We start from the raw sequence: 21,341 nt of genomic DNA, 5'->3' as shown, positions 1-21,341 counted from the left end.
ATTTCATACACGACACAGACATAATATTACATGCGATTGCAGGACCTAAAACTAGATTCACACAATTACAAGGAGAATATGTACACAATAATAAAACGGGTACATGGGAATGTTCTCCTACAGATGTACTATACTGGAACATAGAGATCAGAGGTGATGAACCTGCTGTATGGTCCGGTGATATTACAAATGACATGATTGCAAGGGGAAAGTTTGGAAGATCCAAAACAGAAATTTTGTTAAAAACTCAGGTTTTTGGGAAAATTCTGGATCCTTCTTTACTCTCCATTACAGAAGGAGATAAAGATTGGGTCAAAACATGGAATTTCCAGATAACACGGGAACCTGTGCAAGTTCAGGTATCTGTAGTGTTTACCGTTACTAACACTATAGTTCCGGAAATAAGGGTTTCACCACAGACAGTACATAATAAAGTAAATACATTACCCATAATGTTAAAATGTAACACAAGATTGAAATTGCCTTCTGAGTCTTTGTTGACATGGACCAAAAATTCATCATTTTTGGGAAGTTTTTTAAACAGTCCAACTAATGTCATTCACAGAGGTCAGATTGGTAATATCAGATGGATGGATGATAATTTCATTTTTTCCATAGAGAATCCATCTTCCAGGGACTCTGGAATTTACCAGTGTTGCGTGGAAACAAAGACACATTACAGACATTGTAAGGACGTTAGTGTGAATATTTGGTCAGCAGCAGATAGTGCATGCACAGACACGAGGTTCATGCCGTCTACTCCTTTCCAAATTAATCAATTTCAGTCCAAGTCCTTATTAAGGGATGGAGAATTTATGACAATGGTGTGGACTTTCAATATGTCTCATTGGAAGATCTCTACCAGGTTTCCTCAGTGTCAATCACATCTCATAAACATGGAGATGGGGATAGAACAATGGTTTGGGAAAAGAACTGCTCAGACTAGGAGTAAGAGAGGAGTGTTAGAAGGAATTCTGGGAGGAATTGGGACAGTGGGAAGTCTGACTAATGCCATGAATATACCGACACTTAAGTCAGATTTGGATAATATTGGTTTTATTGGAGGAAAAGGGGTAAAGGTTCAGAAGAGTCTGAATCAACTTCTTGAAAAGATGGTAATGAATACAGCTGCTGTACTAGGGTCTTCCGTGTCACATCTACAGGATGCTACATTAGCTCTCGTGGAAAGCACACACGAAACACAAGTAGCTAAAGCGTGCCTGGAGATACAGATAGAGTACTCTTCTAATCTGAAGTTGATTGCACAAGCTTTACAGAGTGGAATTACTCCACTGGGAATACTGCGAAATTTACCTGTAGAGTATGATTTTGCATTGAATCATACGGATTTGTGGGTAAATAAGTGGTTAGGATGTGAACGAAACATTTGTGTTGGCACATCGCTAATCCCAGTGATCGGAAGAGAAGGAACTATTGTTCCTGTTACAGTTTTGGGTATACCTGTGAGTAACACACAACAAGTGTTCTATCAACTGCAGTACACAGATTTTGCATTTGATGGAGTGAACACTGAACAAGTAGACATTTCTTCATGTTTGCATTTTGTTTCTAAGGTGATGTGTTTACCTGGACAGGATAAGGTGATTTATCATTCATGTTTTCATAATCATTCTTCTTGTCATGCGAGAATAGAGACTGTACAGACACTACATGATCTGGTGACTCCAGTAAGTCCAAATAAGATTTGTTTTCAGGTCATGTCTGAGACAGAGAAGGTTTCTGTTTTCTATTCTATTTGTGTACATAAGGAAAACCTACCTATGGGTTTGTATTGTATAGAAGGAGATGTGAGATCTCTTTCAAAGAAGGAAGGAAGTTTTAATATCACTTCTATAGGAAAGAGAAACTTAACGGCATTTCCCATACAATTTAATTTATCACAAATAAATGATTTTCCTTGGGATATGTGGACAAGTGAAATAAAGAAAGATAAGGGTTTGTTAGATTTATTAACGAAACAGTTAAAGGAAGCAGAAATCATATTCAGACATGAACAAGGTGAATTAAGTGATATTGAACACGAATGGAATGGAATGTCAGGTAGAACTTGGTGGAAGAGTTTTAGTAAATCTGTACATTCCTGGTCTCAGTCATCTTTTCAGTCAGCGGTTGGTAATGTTTTATTTAATCCCATCATAATCATATTTTTATTAGTTTTGATGTGTATTATATATCAAGTTTTTGTGATGTGTAGAATTCAGAAGATATATAGGAACATAAAAATAGAAATGAAAAAGGAAGATAACATTCTTAGAGGAATGTTAAATCGCAAGATGACTTTTTGACAGAAAGTTGCAGATTGGTTTATCAAGTCAAATATTGGTCTAGAATTTTCAACAAGAATGTATGTGATACGAATGATGACACGATTGAGTTAGGGTTTCCCGGGGTTCATCAAACTTCCATATAAGGGGGGACTGTAAAATAGTGAGTTTATGGAGATTTGATTCATAAACTTGAATATACATGTATTCATAAAATATGTGTATTTCGCCATCCCTTTAAGAGTGAGTTTGTGAGCTGGAAATACTGACCAAGAGTTTGAAATGGTAGAACCAAAGTCATCTGCTAGTTGTTCATCAAAGTTGTCAAAGAAGAGCTATATTCTGTTTGGAATGTTGGGCTAAGAACTGAAATAGCTATGAGGGACTTCTTTCTGTTACACTGAGGTCAAAGTTCAGCGAGCCTCAAAGGAATTATAAATAAGTTGAAGTAGGTTTTGTTACAAGTCTCTATTGCGCAAGTACATTTATTTCGCGGGTAAAACGTACCACGTGACATGACATAATGCTGAACTAAAATAGGGATAGTTACTTTTTGTATACCATGTAAAGAGATAAGGACAATCAGGAGGAGGGGTTTGGGTTATAAAAGAAGCCCACACTTCAAAGGGTGAGGCAGAAGGAGGGAGGAGAAAGACGGACTCACCAACCCGACCAGACCATCTACAGACAGAGAGACGGCTTACACACTACAGCGATGTAAGATAAATGAACTATTATTTTTTCTCTCTGCCTATCTGTCTATCCATCTATTAACTTAAGCCAAGACAGTTATTTTTCTCTAATGACTGTAACCTTCCAACTCTTAATCTGAATAAATCCATAATATGTTTTTGCACCAATTCTCGCTCCAATCATTATATACTGGCTGTGCAGTTGTCGCCTTAAACCCAGTTTTTAACACCATCTCATCTAAAATATGGAAGAGACTAGTGCATGCTACAATTTTGATTAATGCAAACATTCAGTTTGTGCAAAATAAACTTTATTTATAAAACTCCTACCGCAAAGTGTCAGTGTATTCTGCAAAATGCAGCATTATATTACTATTCCCTGCCTCCTGCTTGTGGCAGAGTTCTCCTTGTCAGCTCAAAGGGAACGCATTAGTAAGATCAACCCCCTCCCCAAACCTCATATGTAGGCATGCAGCACTTTGAAAGCTTAATACATCAACACACCATTATATCTTCTATCTGCTGCTGCATTCCCATGATATTGGTCCTAAAGGCTGGTGTCCCACTTGCGATTGCCTCGAGTGCATCTCGCGTGAGTTTCGCGGTGCATCACCCTTCACAGACCCACACTCTGCTCACAGGAGCAGGTCGGCTGCATAGAGATGCATGCAACCGACCTGATCCTGTGAGCAGAGTGTGAGTCCGTGCCGGGTGATGCACTGCGAAACTCGCTCGAGATACACGCAAGGTAATTGCAAGTGGGACACCGGCCTTAAGTAGTATGCAATGAAGTGAGAAGTCCTCTGGGGGTGACAGAGGACTTCCCAAGTCTATACCTTCTGAGGTTGTTTTCCACATAACACCTGTCATGCCCAGAGTGCTTATCATCACATTTGGATATGAATAAAAACTCTGATTTCTTGGGAATGCAACAGATATAAGCTGTAAAGGTGATGATAGCTTTAGCTTTAGAAGACCTACATGCCCATATATTTGGTTTGGAGGTGGGGTTGATCTTACCGTCAGAATTCGTTTAATGCTAGTAAGAAAAAAAATGCAGTGCCAGTTTAATTTCACTCCTGATTCTTGATGAATAAATGTATCATGCATTCAAGCTGAACTATGAGAACAAGGGTAAGTCACAACAATCTATATAGTCTACTAATGATTTATTAAAATATAAAAAAGGCCTGAAAGCTACTTTGGAGTCAATATTTTTTTCCAATGGACTTACATTGTTTCTGAGTGTTGGAGTGACAGTTCCAGTGTTATAGGCTGCTTGAACCAAAATGTTCCCAGAAGAGTTTTTGGTGCAAATTTGAACATCATCATTTCCCTGGAAGACACAAAATAACGTAATTTTGTTAAACTATGATTACTGTAAATGACATGGGAAACTTCAGCAGATGTTACATGACTGCATACTAAAAGGGGTTCCCCGAGAAATCCAGGATTTTAGAGATGGCACGTGCCAGGGCATGCAGGACAGTTTGTGTGAAGCATGAGACAGGTGGACTACCGTAGAACTGTCCAGCTCACAGAGATGGATGTGTGACGCCCTGGACACCCCAGAGGTCACAGGTCACTACATACACCATACACCCCCCACACTAGAAAGGTAACACCCGTCAAACACAAGTCCTGATTGCCTACCTCAGTGTTAGACAGGCACACCAGGTAGGTGGAGTCAGGCAGAAAGACACGCCCACCGAGGAGTCTGCTGGCCTGAGGCAGGAAGAAGTGAGCAGTTGAGTTGCAGTTGTGGAGTTGAGTTGAGCAGTGGAGAGAGCAGTCGAGTACAGCTCTGCGTGGGGCCTGGGTTAGAGCCTAGGACCCCCAAACAGTCAGGCAGGCATACGGAAGGGGCTGCCTGCAGGAGACCGGGAACACGACCGGTGGAACCGCAGGGACCGGGACTGGGTTGGAGCCCGCCGGAACCGAACCGGGGAGCCAACAGTATACCGGAGCACCAGGAAGGGTACTCAGACCCTGACTAGGCTATAGGCCACCACCATAGTCGAATTAACTGATTGAGGTCTGGACCTCATGGGGTCCTTTCCCACCAAAGTCCCGATTGAAGGCAACAGCCCAACCCGACTAGATAGTAGCCACCGCCAGAGGCCAGAGATCCGAGGGCCAGCGCCTGCGGGCAAAGGAGCTCCTTCGACATACCTGCCGGGGAGCGGACCACCCGTGCCTAGGCACCATGGTCCACTTACACTTAGGTGCAGGAGAAAGGTGGACTCTGCCAACCCGTCTAGTGAACTGCAGCCGGCTGCGGGCCTCCCGTCTATCACCACGTTTGGTTTACCAGTGACTCTGTGTGCCGCCTTAATCGTGAGTACAACAGTGCCATCCGGCAGCACACCGCACCGCAGCACTGCGTCCTGCACCATCTCCCCGCAACCGGGCCCCGGGAGACACCGCCCCTACCCACGGAGGGGTTAACACCAAAGCTGCGCCCCTTACACCGCTCCCGGGAGTCCCTCACCTCTACCGCAGTGGTGGTGTCCACCATCACCACAACCCGTGGCGTCACGAATCACCATCCCAAAACCAAATCCCCGCATCCCCCGCGTGTAGCGCCAACCTCCCTTGCAGACCGACGTGACCCCCGGGTCCGTGAGAGGCTTGAGCCTCCGCCCACAGAACGAGCACGGATCCGAGCGGCTCGGCGGTTGCAGCCGAGGCCGCGGGGACGTACAGATGTTCACTTTCAGTCATCTAAAGGAAGGTGGTTATCTTCTCCTCTTTTATTATGGCTCCCGTCAGTGTCCTGTCAGGTTGACTGAACAGAGGAATGAGAGTTCAGGATGAGTAAGTGTCTGACTATACACTGCACTGAATGACTTATGTCTCAAGATTCATGCAGCCCATCCTATGATGTCCTTCTACATGTTCTCTGAACTGTAGGATGGCTTATGGGAGCTGCCATCTTGGACTCCTGACAGATAAACTGTACCCTATTTCTATATAAAGATATTTACTGTAGAAATGTGTTTACTATTTAAATGTTTAGTAATGATTTATTTTACTATCCCTTCTTCTAAAAGCCATAACTCTTATTTTTCCATCATTATAGCCATAGGAGGACTTGTTTTTTCCCAGACGAGTTGTACTTTTGAATGACATCATTTATTCTGCCCCGTACTGGAAAATGGGGAAAAAAATCCAAGTTCGGTGAAATTGCAAAAAAGTGTTTTTTGGGGATTCTATTTACCATGTTAACTATATGGTAAAACTGACCTGGCATTATGATTTCCCAGATCAGTACGAGTTTGTATATACCAAACATGTATTTTTTTTTATTTATATATTCTATTTTTCATTTAAGTAATAAAAAATAGTCAGAAATTTATCAAAAAAAAAAAAAAAGAACTGCACTTTTGTGGCCATTTTCCTTGACCTTTAGCATTCTAATTTTTGGGGATCTGGCGTTGTGTGAGGACTTAATTTTTGTGCCCTGAGCTGATATTTTGAGTAGATGCAATGTTTTGATCGCCTCTTATTGCATTTTAAAGCAATGTTACGGTGACCAAAAAAACCATAATTCTAGTGTTTTTATTTTTTTCTCATTACGCCATTTATCAATTAAATTTTATTCTATATGTTGATATTTCAGGCATTTCTGAACATGACAATACAAAATATGTGTATTTTTGTTTGTTTTAATTTCCGTGCGGACTATCTTCTGGATTGATACTGGAATCCACACACAGGAGTGTACGGGTAAGCTGGCTTTGAAAACTATTTAGTTTTTTATTTTCAATGAGGCAAAGGGGGTTGATTTGAACTTATGTGTCTTTTATTTTTTCATTTACTATTTAATTTTTTTTTTTTTACGTTTTCTTGTTTTCACTAATCCCCTAAGGGTACGTGCCCACGATCAGTGTTTGCAGCGTTGTGGACGCAGTATGCTTCAGCTGAGTCCAAATCACAGCGTTGTACAGTACAAGCACAGTGGATGGGATTTCTAGAAATTCTGTCTCTACATTACGCTGCTCTCAGATGGGGAAGCAAAAACTGGTGAGAGATTCCCTTTAAGCCTTGCCCCATTTTATAAGCCCTCCATTTCCCTGAGTTATTTATGCAAAAAATGAAGGGGTTCGGCTGGAAAATACGAGGTCACCCACACTGTCCTAATTTGTGTCCGAGAGCAACCCAAAAGACATCGACTTGCACTCCAGCCAATGTTAATCTAAAGGCCCCGTTACACGCAATGACATTGCTAACGAGATGTCGCTGGGGTCACGGAATTCATGACGCACATCTGGCCTCTTTAGCAACGTTTTTGCATGTGACACTTACGAGCGACCGCTAACGATCCGAAAAGTGCCCAAAATCGTTGGTTGTTGACACGTCGTTCATTTCCAAAAAATCGTTGCTCGTTTGGTACGCAGGTTGTTCGTCGTTCCTGAGATAGCAGACATCGCTACGTGTGACACCCCAGGAACGACGAACAACACCTTACCTGCGTCCTCCGGCAACGAAGTGGCAGTGACGTGAATGTGGCTGGTCTCTGCCCCTCCGCTTCTATTGGTGGCACGCTGTGTAATGTCACTGTGACGCCGCACGAACCGCCACCTTAAAAAAGAGGTTGTTCGCCAGTCACAGCGATGTCATTAGGAAGGTAAGTTGGTGTGACGCGTACCGGCGATATTGTTCGTCACGGCCAGTGATTTGCCCGTGACGCACAAAGGACGAGAGCAGTTGCTATCGCTAGCGATGTCGTTGCATGTAAAGCAGCCTTAAGGATACGCTCATCTGATATTCAAGTTGCACTGGGCCATGCAAATCAATGAGTGGTTGGATTTCATGGGGCTGCACTCGAATGACATCTGCAGTCTGATTTCCGTGCATTGTCACAATGGAGAAGATGGAGAAACTTTGTTCTCTATCTACTAATCACCTGTGCTACGATTCTCCCAGTTAAGAGAATTGGATCACACTTTGCTGGCACTCTGATGAGTTTACTCCTAGTGTCAGACTCATAGCATAATTGCCATGATTCTTTCATATGGGAAAATCTACGGATGTGTTTACTCCTGTGTTTTGAACAGAAGTTACATAGGTTGAAAAAAGCCCTATGTCCATCTAGTTCAACCTTCCTCCACCAATTCTACATTTTGTCCCTAATTTACTTATAACCAACAATGTTGTGTGTACTGAGGAAATCATCCAGCACTTTTTTAAAAGCTGTTATAGTATCTGCCATTACTACCTCTTGTGGTCGGCATTCCACAGTCTGACTGCTCTAACTGTAAAGAACCCTTTCCTATTTAGCTGCCGGAATCACTTTTCTTCCACTTGCAGTGTATGCCCCCGGTCCTTAGTATTGTCTTTGGAAAGAATAAGTCATGTGCCAGTCCTTTATATTGACCACACATGTATTTATACATATAAATGAGATCTCCTCTGAGACGTCTTTTTTCTAAGCTAAAGTTCTAGAAGACTGTTTCAGGAGCAAGAAGGAAAGAAACAGTGTGGGCAAATTTACCTTGTGAACACTTTTGACGTCCATTTCTTGGTTTGTATTCTTCTAATCTTCTAATCTTAGCAAATATGAATGCTAATATTATATAAATAAATTTTTGCAATTCCACTATAGACTACTTAAGCTCTTGTTTTTGATAAAGTAAACCAATTAAAAATGCATGTTTGATTATATAAACAAATACATTCATTCCTTTTTTCTAATTAATTTTTGATGATAAAGATATAAAAATGTCATCTCACCATTTTCATATCATCAGAGAACCCAATAGCCACATACCCAGCGGTGGGGCCACTCATTTCAAACACATATCCATTGCTAGAGGGAACTGCGGACATGAAGAGACAAGCGCTGTCATCAGGACTGCAGCCCAATGGATCAGAGAGGCAAAACTTCTGAGAACCGCACAGGGTATTAGACATCCGCAGCTGTACAAATGAAAAAATATGATTATTATCATTACTAGCACGGACATTATGGCCCTGATTAATCATTTGACATTTTTTAAAGACATTTTTTAAAAAATTACCCTTTATTTTAGTCTTTAACCATTTTTCTTGCAACTTTTTTTTAAAAAGTCTCAAGTCCTTTAAAATGCTGCGCATTACCATTTTTTTTGCCAAAAATAAGCCCTCGCCACAAAATTAGCCCTAGCAGGAATTCTTGGCCTTTTTGGAGCAAGGTTTTAAAAACAAGCTCTACCCCGAAAATAAGCCACATTTGCGGTTCAATAATGAAGTGTCCATGCAGCTAAAAAAGTTAAAGACTACTGCAGGACACTTCGTTTTAGAAAGCAGACACCCCCAAAAGAAAGAAGAAAGAAGACCCCACAGTCATACTCGCCAGACGGCGAACAGGGGGACCTGTAGCGGAACACACACACCGACACCCATCAGATCACACACCCATCAGATCACACACCCACACCCATCAGATCACACACCCACACCCACCAGATCACACACCCACACCCACCAGATCACACACCCACACCCATCAGATCACACACCCACACCCATCAGATCACACACCCATCTGATCACACACCCACACATATCAGATCACATACCCACACACATCAGATCACACACACATCAGATCACACACACATCAGATCACACACACATCAGATCACACACACACATCAGATCGCACACCCACAAACATCAGATCACACACACGTCAGATCACACACACGTCAGATCACACACATGTCAGATCACACACACGTCAGATCGCACACACGTCAGATCACACACACATCAGATCGCACATCCACACACATCAGATCACACACCCACACACATCAGATCACACACCCACATCAGATCACACACACATCAGATCACACACACATCAGATCGCACACCTACACACATCAGATCACACACAAGTCAGATCACACACACACGTCAGATCACACACACGTCAGATCACACACATGCATCAGATCGCACATCCACACACATCAGATCACACACCCACACACATCAGATCACACACACATCAGATCGCACACCCACACACATCAGATCGCACACCCACACACATCAGATCGCACACCCACACACATCAGATCGCACACCCACACACATCAGATCGCACACCCACACACATCAGATCACACACCCACACACATCAGATCGCACACCCACACACATCAGATCACACACACACCAGATCACACACACACCAGATCACACACACACCAGATCACACACCCACACATATCAGACCACTCACCCATCAGATCACACACCCACACACATTAGATCACACACACATCAGATCACACACCCACACACCTCAGATCGCACACCCACACATATCAGATCACACACACATCAGATCACGCACACATCAGATCGCACACCCACACACATCAGATTGCACACCCACACACATCAGATTGCACATCAGATCGCACCCACACACATCAGACCGCACATACACTCATACACACACACACATCAGATCACAAACACAATCACACATCAGATCGCATTCCACTGCACTGCATCCTATCTTCCCCTACTGACCAGAAGCAATGTGTATCGCCGGATGTGGTGAGTGTGTGTGTGCAATCTGATGTGTAATTGTGTGTATGATCTGATGTGTGTGTGTGTGTGTATGAGTGTGTGTGATCTCATGTATGTGAGTGTTTGGCCAGAAGCAGGGGAGGACTGCGTGGAGCATACCTGCTGGGAGCACCCAACGAAGACCTGGGAGCCATGCAGATGTCCGGAGTCTGATAACTAGAAATCTGCTGGGAAGGGGGGGTCTGCTTTTTGGGGGGCATAAACTTACCCCCAACCGTGTTTCCCCAAGAATAAGACCTACCTGAAAATAAGCCCTTGCGCTTTTTTCGGTGCAAAAAAAGTATAAGACAATGTCTTATTTTTAGAAAAACTCGGTAGTCTTCAATTGCACCTAAATAAAAGCTCCTCCAGAAAAATGACTCCAGGCACGGACTGGAGTGAGATGCGTAAAATAAAAATGCTGTATTTGGGAAAAGTTGCATTTCATTAATCTGTCTAAAACAGCTGAATAAGCAAAATTGTGAAATAAAGAAAAGTAACTGTACATAGGGTGCAAAATTCATAGAGAATAAGGGCAAGATACTAAAGTCACTAATGAAGATCAAATTACTCCAAAAAGTGGAGAAACAATAATAATGCATCGGGGCCTATGAGCGTGTATTGTATTAAATCAATGCAATCTGGATCCTCCACATGAGTTCGATTCCAGTAGCTCCGCCGTACTGCAGGCTACGCTCAGCATGCCATTTTCTCTCTATTTATTTGCTATGCGGCTCGGGATCTAAGTCATTACAAGGAGATTAGTATATACATTGATTTTTATAACCTAGTAATGGCCAAGCTTACAGTTCTGTACACCATTTATAGACTTACTGCTTGTACAATGTTACTCTCCACTCCAGTCCAGAAGGTGTTGTAAGAACTCAAAACTGTGGCTCTGAAAATAAAGGGAATAATTTATAATCCCATCAGTTGTGCCATGCTATTTGTTTAAGGTTTATATGTAATTTCCTGCCAGACCATACCCTGCTTATTGCTCTTTAAGAAACACATGGAAATTTCCCCACCACAAAAACAATTAAACAGGATATTTTGATAGGTCCAACTTCTGGGACGTCCACCATAGCTGAGTATGTGAGTGGCTAAAGCCCCATTCCCAGAGATTTGGCCATGCAGTCATTCCTTAGAAATAATCTAAAATGAGAAAACTGATGGCACTTCCTAACAAAGTCTGTAAGAAAGTACCGTCAGTTTTCTCATTTTAAATTATAGGGTTATGCTTTCGTACCGCCCCGCGAGCTCGGCTGCGACCAACAGAGTCTCTGGTAAACCAAACGGAGTGATGAACGGGGCCCGCAGCCGGCTGCAGCTTCTCCCAGAATAGGTTGGTGGTTTCCGCCTTTCTCCTGCACCTCTGTGTGTAAATGTTTGACTCCTATGCATAGACACCGGTAGTCCGCTCCCCGACTTGTATATGCCATAGGAGCCCGCTTACCCGCAGATGCTGGCCCTTTGGGTCTCTATGCCTTGGCGGTGGCTTTACCCTGTGTGGTTGGGCTGTTGTCTTCTAACGGGTCTTGTGTGGAATAGGTCCAAAAGTCCAGTCCGCAATCAGTTGATTTGACTCGGCCCTGTAGGTTCGGGGCTTTGTCTAGGTCTGAGTACCCCTCCTGGTGCTCCGGTTTCCAAACGGTTCCCTGGTTCGGTACCGGCGGGCCACCGCCCAACCCCGGTCCCTACGGTTCCACCGGCTGTAATCCCAGCTCCTGCAGGCGGCCACCACCATCTGCCTCCTTGCCAATGGTGACTGGGCTCCGACCCAGCCACCGGGTAGTCTCTTGGCAGGCCTGGACACAGGACTGCCCATGAACTTGACTGTTCTCTACACTGCTCTAGAACTTCTCAGTTTGTTTTCCCGCCTCCAGGCCTCTGAACTCCTCGGTGGGTGGAGCCAATCACCTGGCTCCGCCCCCCTGGTGTGGACATCAAACCTGGAGGGTGGTGAAAAGGCTTTTAGTTTGACTGATGTGACCTAATCGTGAGGGGGTGTGGTGTTGTGTGTGACTACCTGGGACGACCTGACTAGTCCAGGGCGTCACACTTTCAGAATGAGCCCTCCTTCCCATCAACTTAAAGGGAACCTCTCAGGTGCAATATGCATCCAGAATCACGAGCTGGTTACATACTGCTAATCCCTGCCTAACCGTCCCTGTATACACTAGTATAGATAAAGAGATCTTTAGAGAAAGTATTTCTAAAGATCCTTTAAGAGATGCTAATGAGCGCAAGGACTAGTCCCAATGGCGTTATTTCTCCTGACTAGTCCACCCTCTTAGCATGTTAGTACACCCCTGTGGGCGTGCTAACATGCCATTCAATGTCCAGCGTCATCGGCGTACCCGCGTCCATTGTCACTGCTTCTGAATGCCGGGTTTCGGATCAGTGTGCATAAGAAATCCTGGCACTTCTGGCCATGCATACTAGACCTCTCTGAAGCCGGGACACGTACACCTGGCTTCATAGTGCTGGGACTTCTGATCATGCACAATGACCCTAAACCAGGCATCGGATGCGGTGACAATGGACACAGGTACGCACGTCACTGCTGATGACGCTGGGCATTGAATAGCCTGTTCACTTGCACACAGGGGTGTACTAACATGCTAAGAGGGCAGACTAGTCAGGGGAAATAACGCCCTTGCGACTAGTCCCTGCACACATTAGCATATAATAAAGGATCTTTAGAATTACTTTTTCTAAAGATCTCTTTATTTATGCTACTATAGGCTGGGACACTTAAGGCCGCTTTACACGCTTCGACATCGCTCAAGCGATCTCGTTGGGGGTCACGGAATTTGTGACGCACAGCCGGCCGCTTTAGCGATGTCTTTGCGTGTGACACCTATGAGCAATTTTGAATTGTTGCAAAAACGGTGAAAATGGCTCATCGGTGACATGCGCCCCTATTCTCGCATATCACTGCTGATCGGTGTACGATGTAGTTCGTCGTTCCTGCGGCAGCACACATTGCTATGTGTGACACTGCAGGAACGAGGAACCTCACCTTACCTGCGGCCGGCTGCAATGAGGAAGGAAGGAGGTGGGCGAGATGTTACGTCCCGCTCATCTCCGCCCCTCCGCTTCTATTGGCTGGTGGTTCGGTGACGCTGCTGTGACATCACTGTGACGCTGAATGAACCGCCCCCTTAGAAAGGAGGCGGTTCGCCGGTCACAGCTACGTCGCAGAGCAGGTAAGTGCGTGTGACGCTGCCGTAGCGATAATGTTCGCTATGGCAGCGATCACCACATATTGGCCGTACGATGGGGGTGGGTGCTATCATGCTCAACATCGCTAGCATCGGCTAGCAATGTCGCAGCGTGTAAAGCGGCCTTAAGGCAGGGAATAGCAATATGCACCCAGGACTGCTTGTGGGTCTGGGTGCGTATTGCACCTGACAGGTTCCCTTTAAGGCAATTTTTAATTTACTATTAGGAAGTTCCTGCCTGCCCATAAATTCAGCTTTTAGAGGCATTTAAGTAGGGACCCAGCAAAGAGATACAACTTGACGCTGGCTGCTGGTTTCACATAAAAGTGGTCTTTATTATGTGCTATGTGTCTCAATTTTTACATTTATTTCCTTAGCAGTAATGCAGGTCCACATTCCTGGACTCAATGTTTGGATACCTTAGCATCTCAGTTTGCAGCTGTATATTTGTTATAGTATAAATAATACTGGGACAATTGGAAATAATTGAATTTTCACATCTTATTTTATTTTAAATACTTGTATAGTGTAATCATATTCCACAGGTTAATAGATATTTTTCTCTTGCCAATACCTCAGCCTTATTTATAAGGCATCATTAAGACGTTTCCCATTTGTAAAAATACAAACAGAATTTCATGAGTATTTGCGCTGTCTCAGTTTTTATCATCAATATTTGATTAAAGATAATCTGTTAGTAGATTTTGCTATGCAATCTGATAGTGTTAGAGAAGCCATTTTGTCCTGTTCACCACTTTGTCTGCTTATATGTTTTGTCTGAACAGTTATATAACCAAGTATATGAGTAATTGATGTTCTATCTCGCATGTTTTAGGGGTAGAGACCCTAATTCCAGCGATGTGTCACTTACTGGACTGTGGTTTTTCTTTTCCAGTAAAATGAGTGATTTATCAGGAGGAGATTATCAGTACATATCTAGGTGTCTCATGCCTTCTAGTCAACTTATTTTGTGTAACTCTGCCCCCACCATTGATTAGCAGCACTCTGCGTTTGCACAGTGTTCACAGAAAGCTGGCAATCAGTGGTGTGGGGTAATACAGAGCTTAGCATTTAAGGCCCTGTCACACACAGAGATAATAAATCTTTGGCAGATCTGTGGTTGCAGTGAAATCATGGACATATTGTTTCATTTGTACACAGCCACAAACCTGGCACTGATTGTCCACAATTTCACTGCAACCACAGATCTACCACAGATCTACCACAGATCTACCACAGATCTACCACAGATCTACCACAGATCTACCACAGATCTACCACAGATCTACCACAGATTTATCTGTGTGTGACAGGGCCTTTAGAGCTCTGCTGCTCCTGAAGTAGCGAAAACAATGACTGTATCAAAATGACAACATGCAGACCAGCAAGTGACACATCACTGAAATCAGGGTCTTAGCTCTTACATCATGCTGCTCTCAGACTACATTGGAAAAATCTACTGACAGATTCCCTTTAATGATTTTTTTCAAACGAGGGCAGCAAGGTGACTCAGATCCCACCAAGGACAACATCTGTAAGGAGTGTGTATGTTTTCCTTGTGTTTGTGTGGGTTTTCTCTAGGTTCTCCATTTTTCTCCCACACTACAAACACATACTGATAAGTAATTTGGATTGTGAACCCCAATGGGGACAGTGATGATCACATCTGTAAAGCACTGCTCGTGGTTCTGGGTGCATATTTGTGATACCAATGTGATATGACTGACGAATGAGTGTGATTTAGATAGGGATCATAATCAAAAGATAGGAGTGATCCCAGATATTATTTGACCTATCAATAATTCAGTATCAAACAGAGATGTCCTCTGGATAACCAATTTCACTATGACCAAAGAATACATGTCAAACCATGATAATGAGGAAGTAACATTTACAGTTCCACTTACCAGAAACTTGTGGTTGGCTTAAAGACAGGTGTAAGGAAGCTTGCATATAAAATTTACGGCTCATTGCAATATTTCACTAAAACTGTGGTCAACTGTGGTCGGTCAGTTGTCAACTGGCAGGATGTACAAGTAAATGTGCAGGAAGCTGCTGGTGCCCACAGCAGTTTGTGGTCAAGTTACATGAACATGACTCAGCTGTCACATGCTGGTGACCATTTAAACACAACCTACAAAGTTTTCCTATAAAAATACACCGGACTCGCTTAATGTTAGGGAAACCTTCCAGGACATTGAAGTGTATGCACTGCTCCTGTGATGCAAGATGCCATGTTGTTTCCTACTCATTAAATCGAGTCCCTCCAAAGAGAAGGATTGCTACAACAAATGGTAATGTTGATGCATTTTTCTGTTATTGTATAAGATTCTATGACTATAGTTCTAATGCCTATATGTACCATTGACTAATCATGTGCTATTAAAATAAATAGTATCTTGCTATAAAGAATATTAGTATTCGTGCCTGATTAGGATATCAGTGAGCACTTTGTAAGTACGGGCTTTCAGCCCCCTTTTTAGTAGAATTTAGCAAGACAATATTGGACCTGACAGGTTCGATTTAAGACCACACAGCGCAGTTGGGATGTGGCCGGGACATGTTCACAAGCCACGTGTGGTTTTTCTATAAACATCATGGCCCGACTCTGTTTTTTGACTGCATGACCCAAATTTAATAGGACAATTTGATAACTGTGAACCCTTACCACGCTAAGGAACATGCAGTCAAGAAAGCCACTGTCAAAGCATTATTGTCTATGCAAAATTAGATACAGTCACTGCCCGCGTTTCGTGACCACTTCACATCTAGCCTCGACCCGGAAGAATACAAGTGCTGGTCTCAGACCTTGACCACTGCTTTCTGCTTCACATGACAGTAAAGTAATGTAAGAGCATCACCAAAGAATAGTTTGTGTCTTCAGGACTATTTTATTATGTGAGCTAACCTCATGGTAGTGATACATTTCCTATATGTCCATTTCATCAGTTCAGAAATGATGAAACATATCCAAACAATAAAAAGTGGAATGATATGTCATGTCTAGAAATGAAATATCTATAAATATAATCAGACAAGAGTGAAAGGAGCGATATACACACCTTTATCTTATTAGGAAATACTTGTGTATCCAGGAGAATGACTCTAGGTAAGTAAATATCCCCTAATCCAGGCACATCGCCAAATTAGTAATACATACCTAAAGCGCACATGTCCTGCTCCTGGTGGAGCCGTCCAGAAAGCCGTAATGCTGCTTTTTTGGTCACCACTTCTGTGACTCACGGCTCCATACTAAATAGAAGAAATTACATATTTACATACAAAGGAGATAATTCAGCACGCCATCATCCACACACTGGGGCCACTTTTACACGGCCATATGGCACATTATGTCAATGGTAAATAAAAAAAAAAGGTTGCTGATTGTGGAAAAACAAAAAGGTAATATCTTAATTAAAATTTAACAAAAGAACATGTTTCAACATCGAGCAGGTGTCTTCCTCAGGCCAGGTATATATGTAAGTCCAGAGTCACACTTGCGAGAGACTTGCGTGAGGCTCGCATTGCATCACCCGGCACGGCGCACTCTTTCCTGACAGGAGCAGTTGGCTGCATGTATTTCTATGCAGCTGAGACACTCCTGTCCAGAGGGCAGGAGGTCATGCCGGGTGATGCAATGCGAGGCCTAACGCGAGTCTCTTGCAAGTGTGACTCTGGCCTTAGCAGCACAACAAACAGGGTTTTAATTGATAAAAAGGAGGGAAAAGAGTCACACACTGATATCATGCGGTCAATTGACCTGATGCATGGTGGTTCCAGGACTGGACATGGGACAAGCTGCAGCTGATCCCTTCCATCTCTGGTTTTAAAACAGGGTTGTGCTTGATATTTGCACATCCCTCCAAGGTGAGCACACTACCAAATGCACTTTTTGCCAGTACTTACCATTAGTGATGAGAGTACTAACTATTCAGGTTCAGATTATTCGTAATGAGTCCCAAAGAATTATATCAGTATTCGTCATAAATAACAAACCTAATGCAAGTCAATGGGGAACCCAAGCATTTTTCATGATGATTTCCCAGCAAAAAGCTTGAGTTCCCCATTGACTTGCATTAGATTTGTTATTCATGACCAATCCCAGAACAATACTTTGGGATTCAAATAATCCGAACACAAGTAGTTATTATTTTCCTATCACTACTCACCACCATCTCCACTTTATTACAGGGAACCTGACACCAGATTTGGCGATTATAAGCTGCAACCACCAGTGGGCTCTTCTATACAGCATTCTAGAATACTGTATAAATAGCCCAGGCCGCGTTATAGAACTTAAAAATCACTTTTATAATACTCACCAAGAGGGTGGTCCAGTCCGATGGGTGTCGCTGCTCTCCGGTCTGGTGCCTCATCTCTGCTGTGATCGCCGTCCTCCTTCTACCCAGCTGAGTATGGAGGACATGTCTGGCACAGGCGCACTTTGATTTGCCCTGCTGAGGGCAGCTCAAAGTATTGTAGTGCGCATGTGTTGGCGGTCTTTAACAATTCCTCGCACCTGTGCATTACAGTACTTACATTTGCCCTGAGTAGGGCACATCACAGTGCAGCTGCGCAGGACCGCAATGGCGGCCTGGGCTGCGTAGAAGAAGTACAGAGATCACCATAGAGGATGTGATGGACTGGAGAGCAGCAATACCCATCGGGCCGGACAGCCCCCTACGGGAGTATTATAAAAGTGATTTTTGCATTCTACAGAGTGGCCTGGGCTCTTATATACAGTATTCTGGAATGAAAAAAGGGAAAAACAGCCAGCACCAAAATTCTCAAGAATAAAAAACTTTTTTTTTATTTCTTCATTTTTGGATCCATTTGGAAAATGCAAAAACTGATCCATTAACAGATCCATTGGCTCCCCATTGACTTTAATGGTGACGGATCCATTAACGGATATGACAAAATGTGTCATCCGTTAGGTTCAATCCTTTAGCCATCCGTTGTTAAAGACTGATGAAAAGTTCTGTTTGCAGGACTTTTCTCCAACGGATCCAAATACGGATCCATTATTAAATTTTCTCAAACGGAGAAAAAAGCTGATTGAATGAAGCACATGGGAACGCAGCCTTAACAAAGCAGACCCAGAATGTTTAATACAATTGATCAACTTACTACTTGCGTGGAACAGTTTAGTATTTGAGCTTTAGCATCTGAGGTGCTAAATGTTCCGAAAATCCCATTTCCTCCTACTAATCGGACTTGAAGGAGGAATCCTTTAAATAAGTTTGCATTAGATTGAGACTGTATAGTCACTGAAATGAAAAAATATATAATAATTAGAGATCAGTCAGGAGCAATAACGAATGAATTACATATTAAAAGGAAAGCAATTGATACAAATGTCTGAACTACAGCTCTTCACAGGTTGTACAGAGCCACAAGACAACCCCAGTAGGTTTCTATAATGTATTACTGGAGTCATGTTTCCATGGATTACAAAGTATTATACAGGGGGGCCATAAGTATGGATACACCTTGGGTTGGCCATAAGTATGGATACACCCTGATAAAAAAGAGTAAAGTTGAATTCAAAATGGTGGCTTTGCAGATGGCCGCCATGGGTGTCACCCAATCTCAAATGTTTTTCCCCTCCCATGTACTAATATGCCACAAACGTTAAGGTGATATCATTTTATCAGGGTGTATCCATACTTATGGCCCACCCAGGATATATCCATACTTATGGCCCACCCTGTAGTATTGTTATCCCACAGAGGTGCCATAAGCAATATACAGGGAATATAAGGGCACTTAGTATAGAATCATATCGACTGTGCTGCCATGTTCTTATCACCACTTTTTTTTTTCAATAGAATTGTTGTGATTGTCCCAATATTTTATTTAAATAGGTTAAAGGGTTTTTCCACTTTTGAAAGCGTATGCCCCAATGATTGCACACCAGTAAAGCAATAAAATCAAATTACACTCGCCCTCTGCTGATGCAGCACTGTCTCTCCGGACTCCGAAGTTTGACTGTAGCAGCGACATTACGACAACAGCGCACGCCTCAAGTCCTGCTTATCCAGCTGAACTTTTTTAAACTTCGGTTTTGGTCCCAGACTTGGCCTGAACTTCATTTGAAGTCACTGATTGGCAGTTCGAGTCTCTGCCCACATGCAGCCAGTCATAAACAGATCACTTCTAGGGGAGGGGTGTGGGTTTTTTCCATTTTTTGGGGGTGCATCCTACATCCGATCACGCTGTTTTTTAGCCCCAGTGTGATTTATTCAAACACTGCAAGCGGCTTGCATTGGGCCGAGCACTGTGCATACCTGAGCACACCTGAGCACAACAATGCCTGAGCACCCGAACTCCAAACTCGAACTTTATTTTCTTGGAAAAGTCTGAGTTCACACCGAACACTCAACTTCGGGTACGCTCATCTCTACTGACTACTCAATCGAGCATCGCTGTGCTCGGGTACGCTCGGTGCCTGGCTCAGTGCGAGCTGCTTACAGTGTTTGAATACCTCACACTTGGGGATGAAATCAGCTTTATCAGATGTCGTGTGTACAAAAAAAATCCACGTCCTCTCTTCCCTGAAAGTGTTCGGTTTATGGCCGTCTGTATGTGGGCGGAGAGCAAAACTGCCCAATCAGTGACATCCAATGGGGTTCAGGTCAAGTTTGGGTCCAGAACAGAACACTATCTAAAGTCTGGCTGAACACGCAGAACCCAAACTTCTGCGGGTCTGCTCACCTCTACCACTAAGCGCTGGTTTCTGGGATGATGCCATGTTTGCTGTTTTGCAAGTATGCAATCGTCACGGAAAACCCCTTTAATTTTTAGGCTGTTTCATATAAGACAAGGACTAAATCTAGGAAAACACAGAAACCTGCAGGATCTGTTCTACCTAATAATGGTTTTGGTCTATAATTATGTCCCACATCAACATAACCTATGGAAAATGCAAATCTTCAGTTTTCCCTCTGGGCTTGATTCTCAATAATGCTTAGACAAACAGTAAACCTGAACCAGCTGACACCTATCAGGAAGGCTTCAATCTGTAACCTCTATGAGAAATAGTTTAATTTATCTGGGATTATTCTTTTGGTACCTTTAAAGGGATCCGTGACATCAATTAACCCATGTGCTGCTATCTACCTATTTTTCTATTTAGCTGCCGGAAGTAGAATGCTGAAGGGTTGTATGCTTTGTATGAGTGGGTATTCAAAAGAAACAATAGTTGTGTTCTGGGGCGCGAGACGCTTGTAGTACATGTTTCCACCACTATGTGAATGTTTTTGGAACAATATATGTTAGTTGACATTGTTTGGCTCCAGTGATTTTTTTTTTAATGAGTTGTTCAATCTTTCAACTTATTTTATGATAGTTGATTCACGTGAAAAATGTGCAGTTATTAAGTTTTGCTTCTTTTTTTGAAAAAAAAAAGCATCACAAATGATTGTTATTGAGAAACTCCTTGAAAAAATAAATCACTTGAGTGAAGTACCATTCCCAGCTACACCGGTTGGGCGCACAACCATGTGTCATTTGGGTGGTAAGTGAGAAATACTGTTGAATTCCTCTACAGAAAAAAAATAAGT

General features: G+C 43.0%; 1 protein-coding gene across 1 annotated transcript in view; it reads right to left on the bottom strand.

Moving 5' to 3' along the window:
* LOC142250150 (putative ferric-chelate reductase 1) overlaps nt 1-21,341 on the bottom strand; it is a 90,683-nt gene that overhangs the window by 47,840 nt on the left and 21,502 nt on the right. Inside the window, exons 3-7 of the mRNA XM_075322282.1 lie at nt 18,907-19,046; nt 16,937-17,028; nt 11,384-11,447; nt 8,714-8,899; nt 4,212-4,313 (exon numbers count right to left, since the gene is read on the bottom strand). Of these exons, the coding sequence (XP_075178397.1) occupies nt 4,212-4,313; nt 8,714-8,899; nt 11,384-11,447; nt 16,937-17,028; nt 18,907-19,046 (584 nt within the window). The remainder of the gene's footprint in view (nt 1-4,211; nt 4,314-8,713; nt 8,900-11,383; nt 11,448-16,936; nt 17,029-18,906; nt 19,047-21,341) is intronic.

The sequence above is a fragment of the Anomaloglossus baeobatrachus genome, chromosome 8 (assembly GCF_048569485.1).
Source record: "Anomaloglossus baeobatrachus isolate aAnoBae1 chromosome 8, aAnoBae1.hap1, whole genome shotgun sequence".
NCBI classification, from domain to species: domain Eukaryota; kingdom Metazoa; phylum Chordata; class Amphibia; order Anura; family Aromobatidae; genus Anomaloglossus; species Anomaloglossus baeobatrachus.
This window is presented reverse-complemented; position numbering and strand designations above follow the sequence as displayed.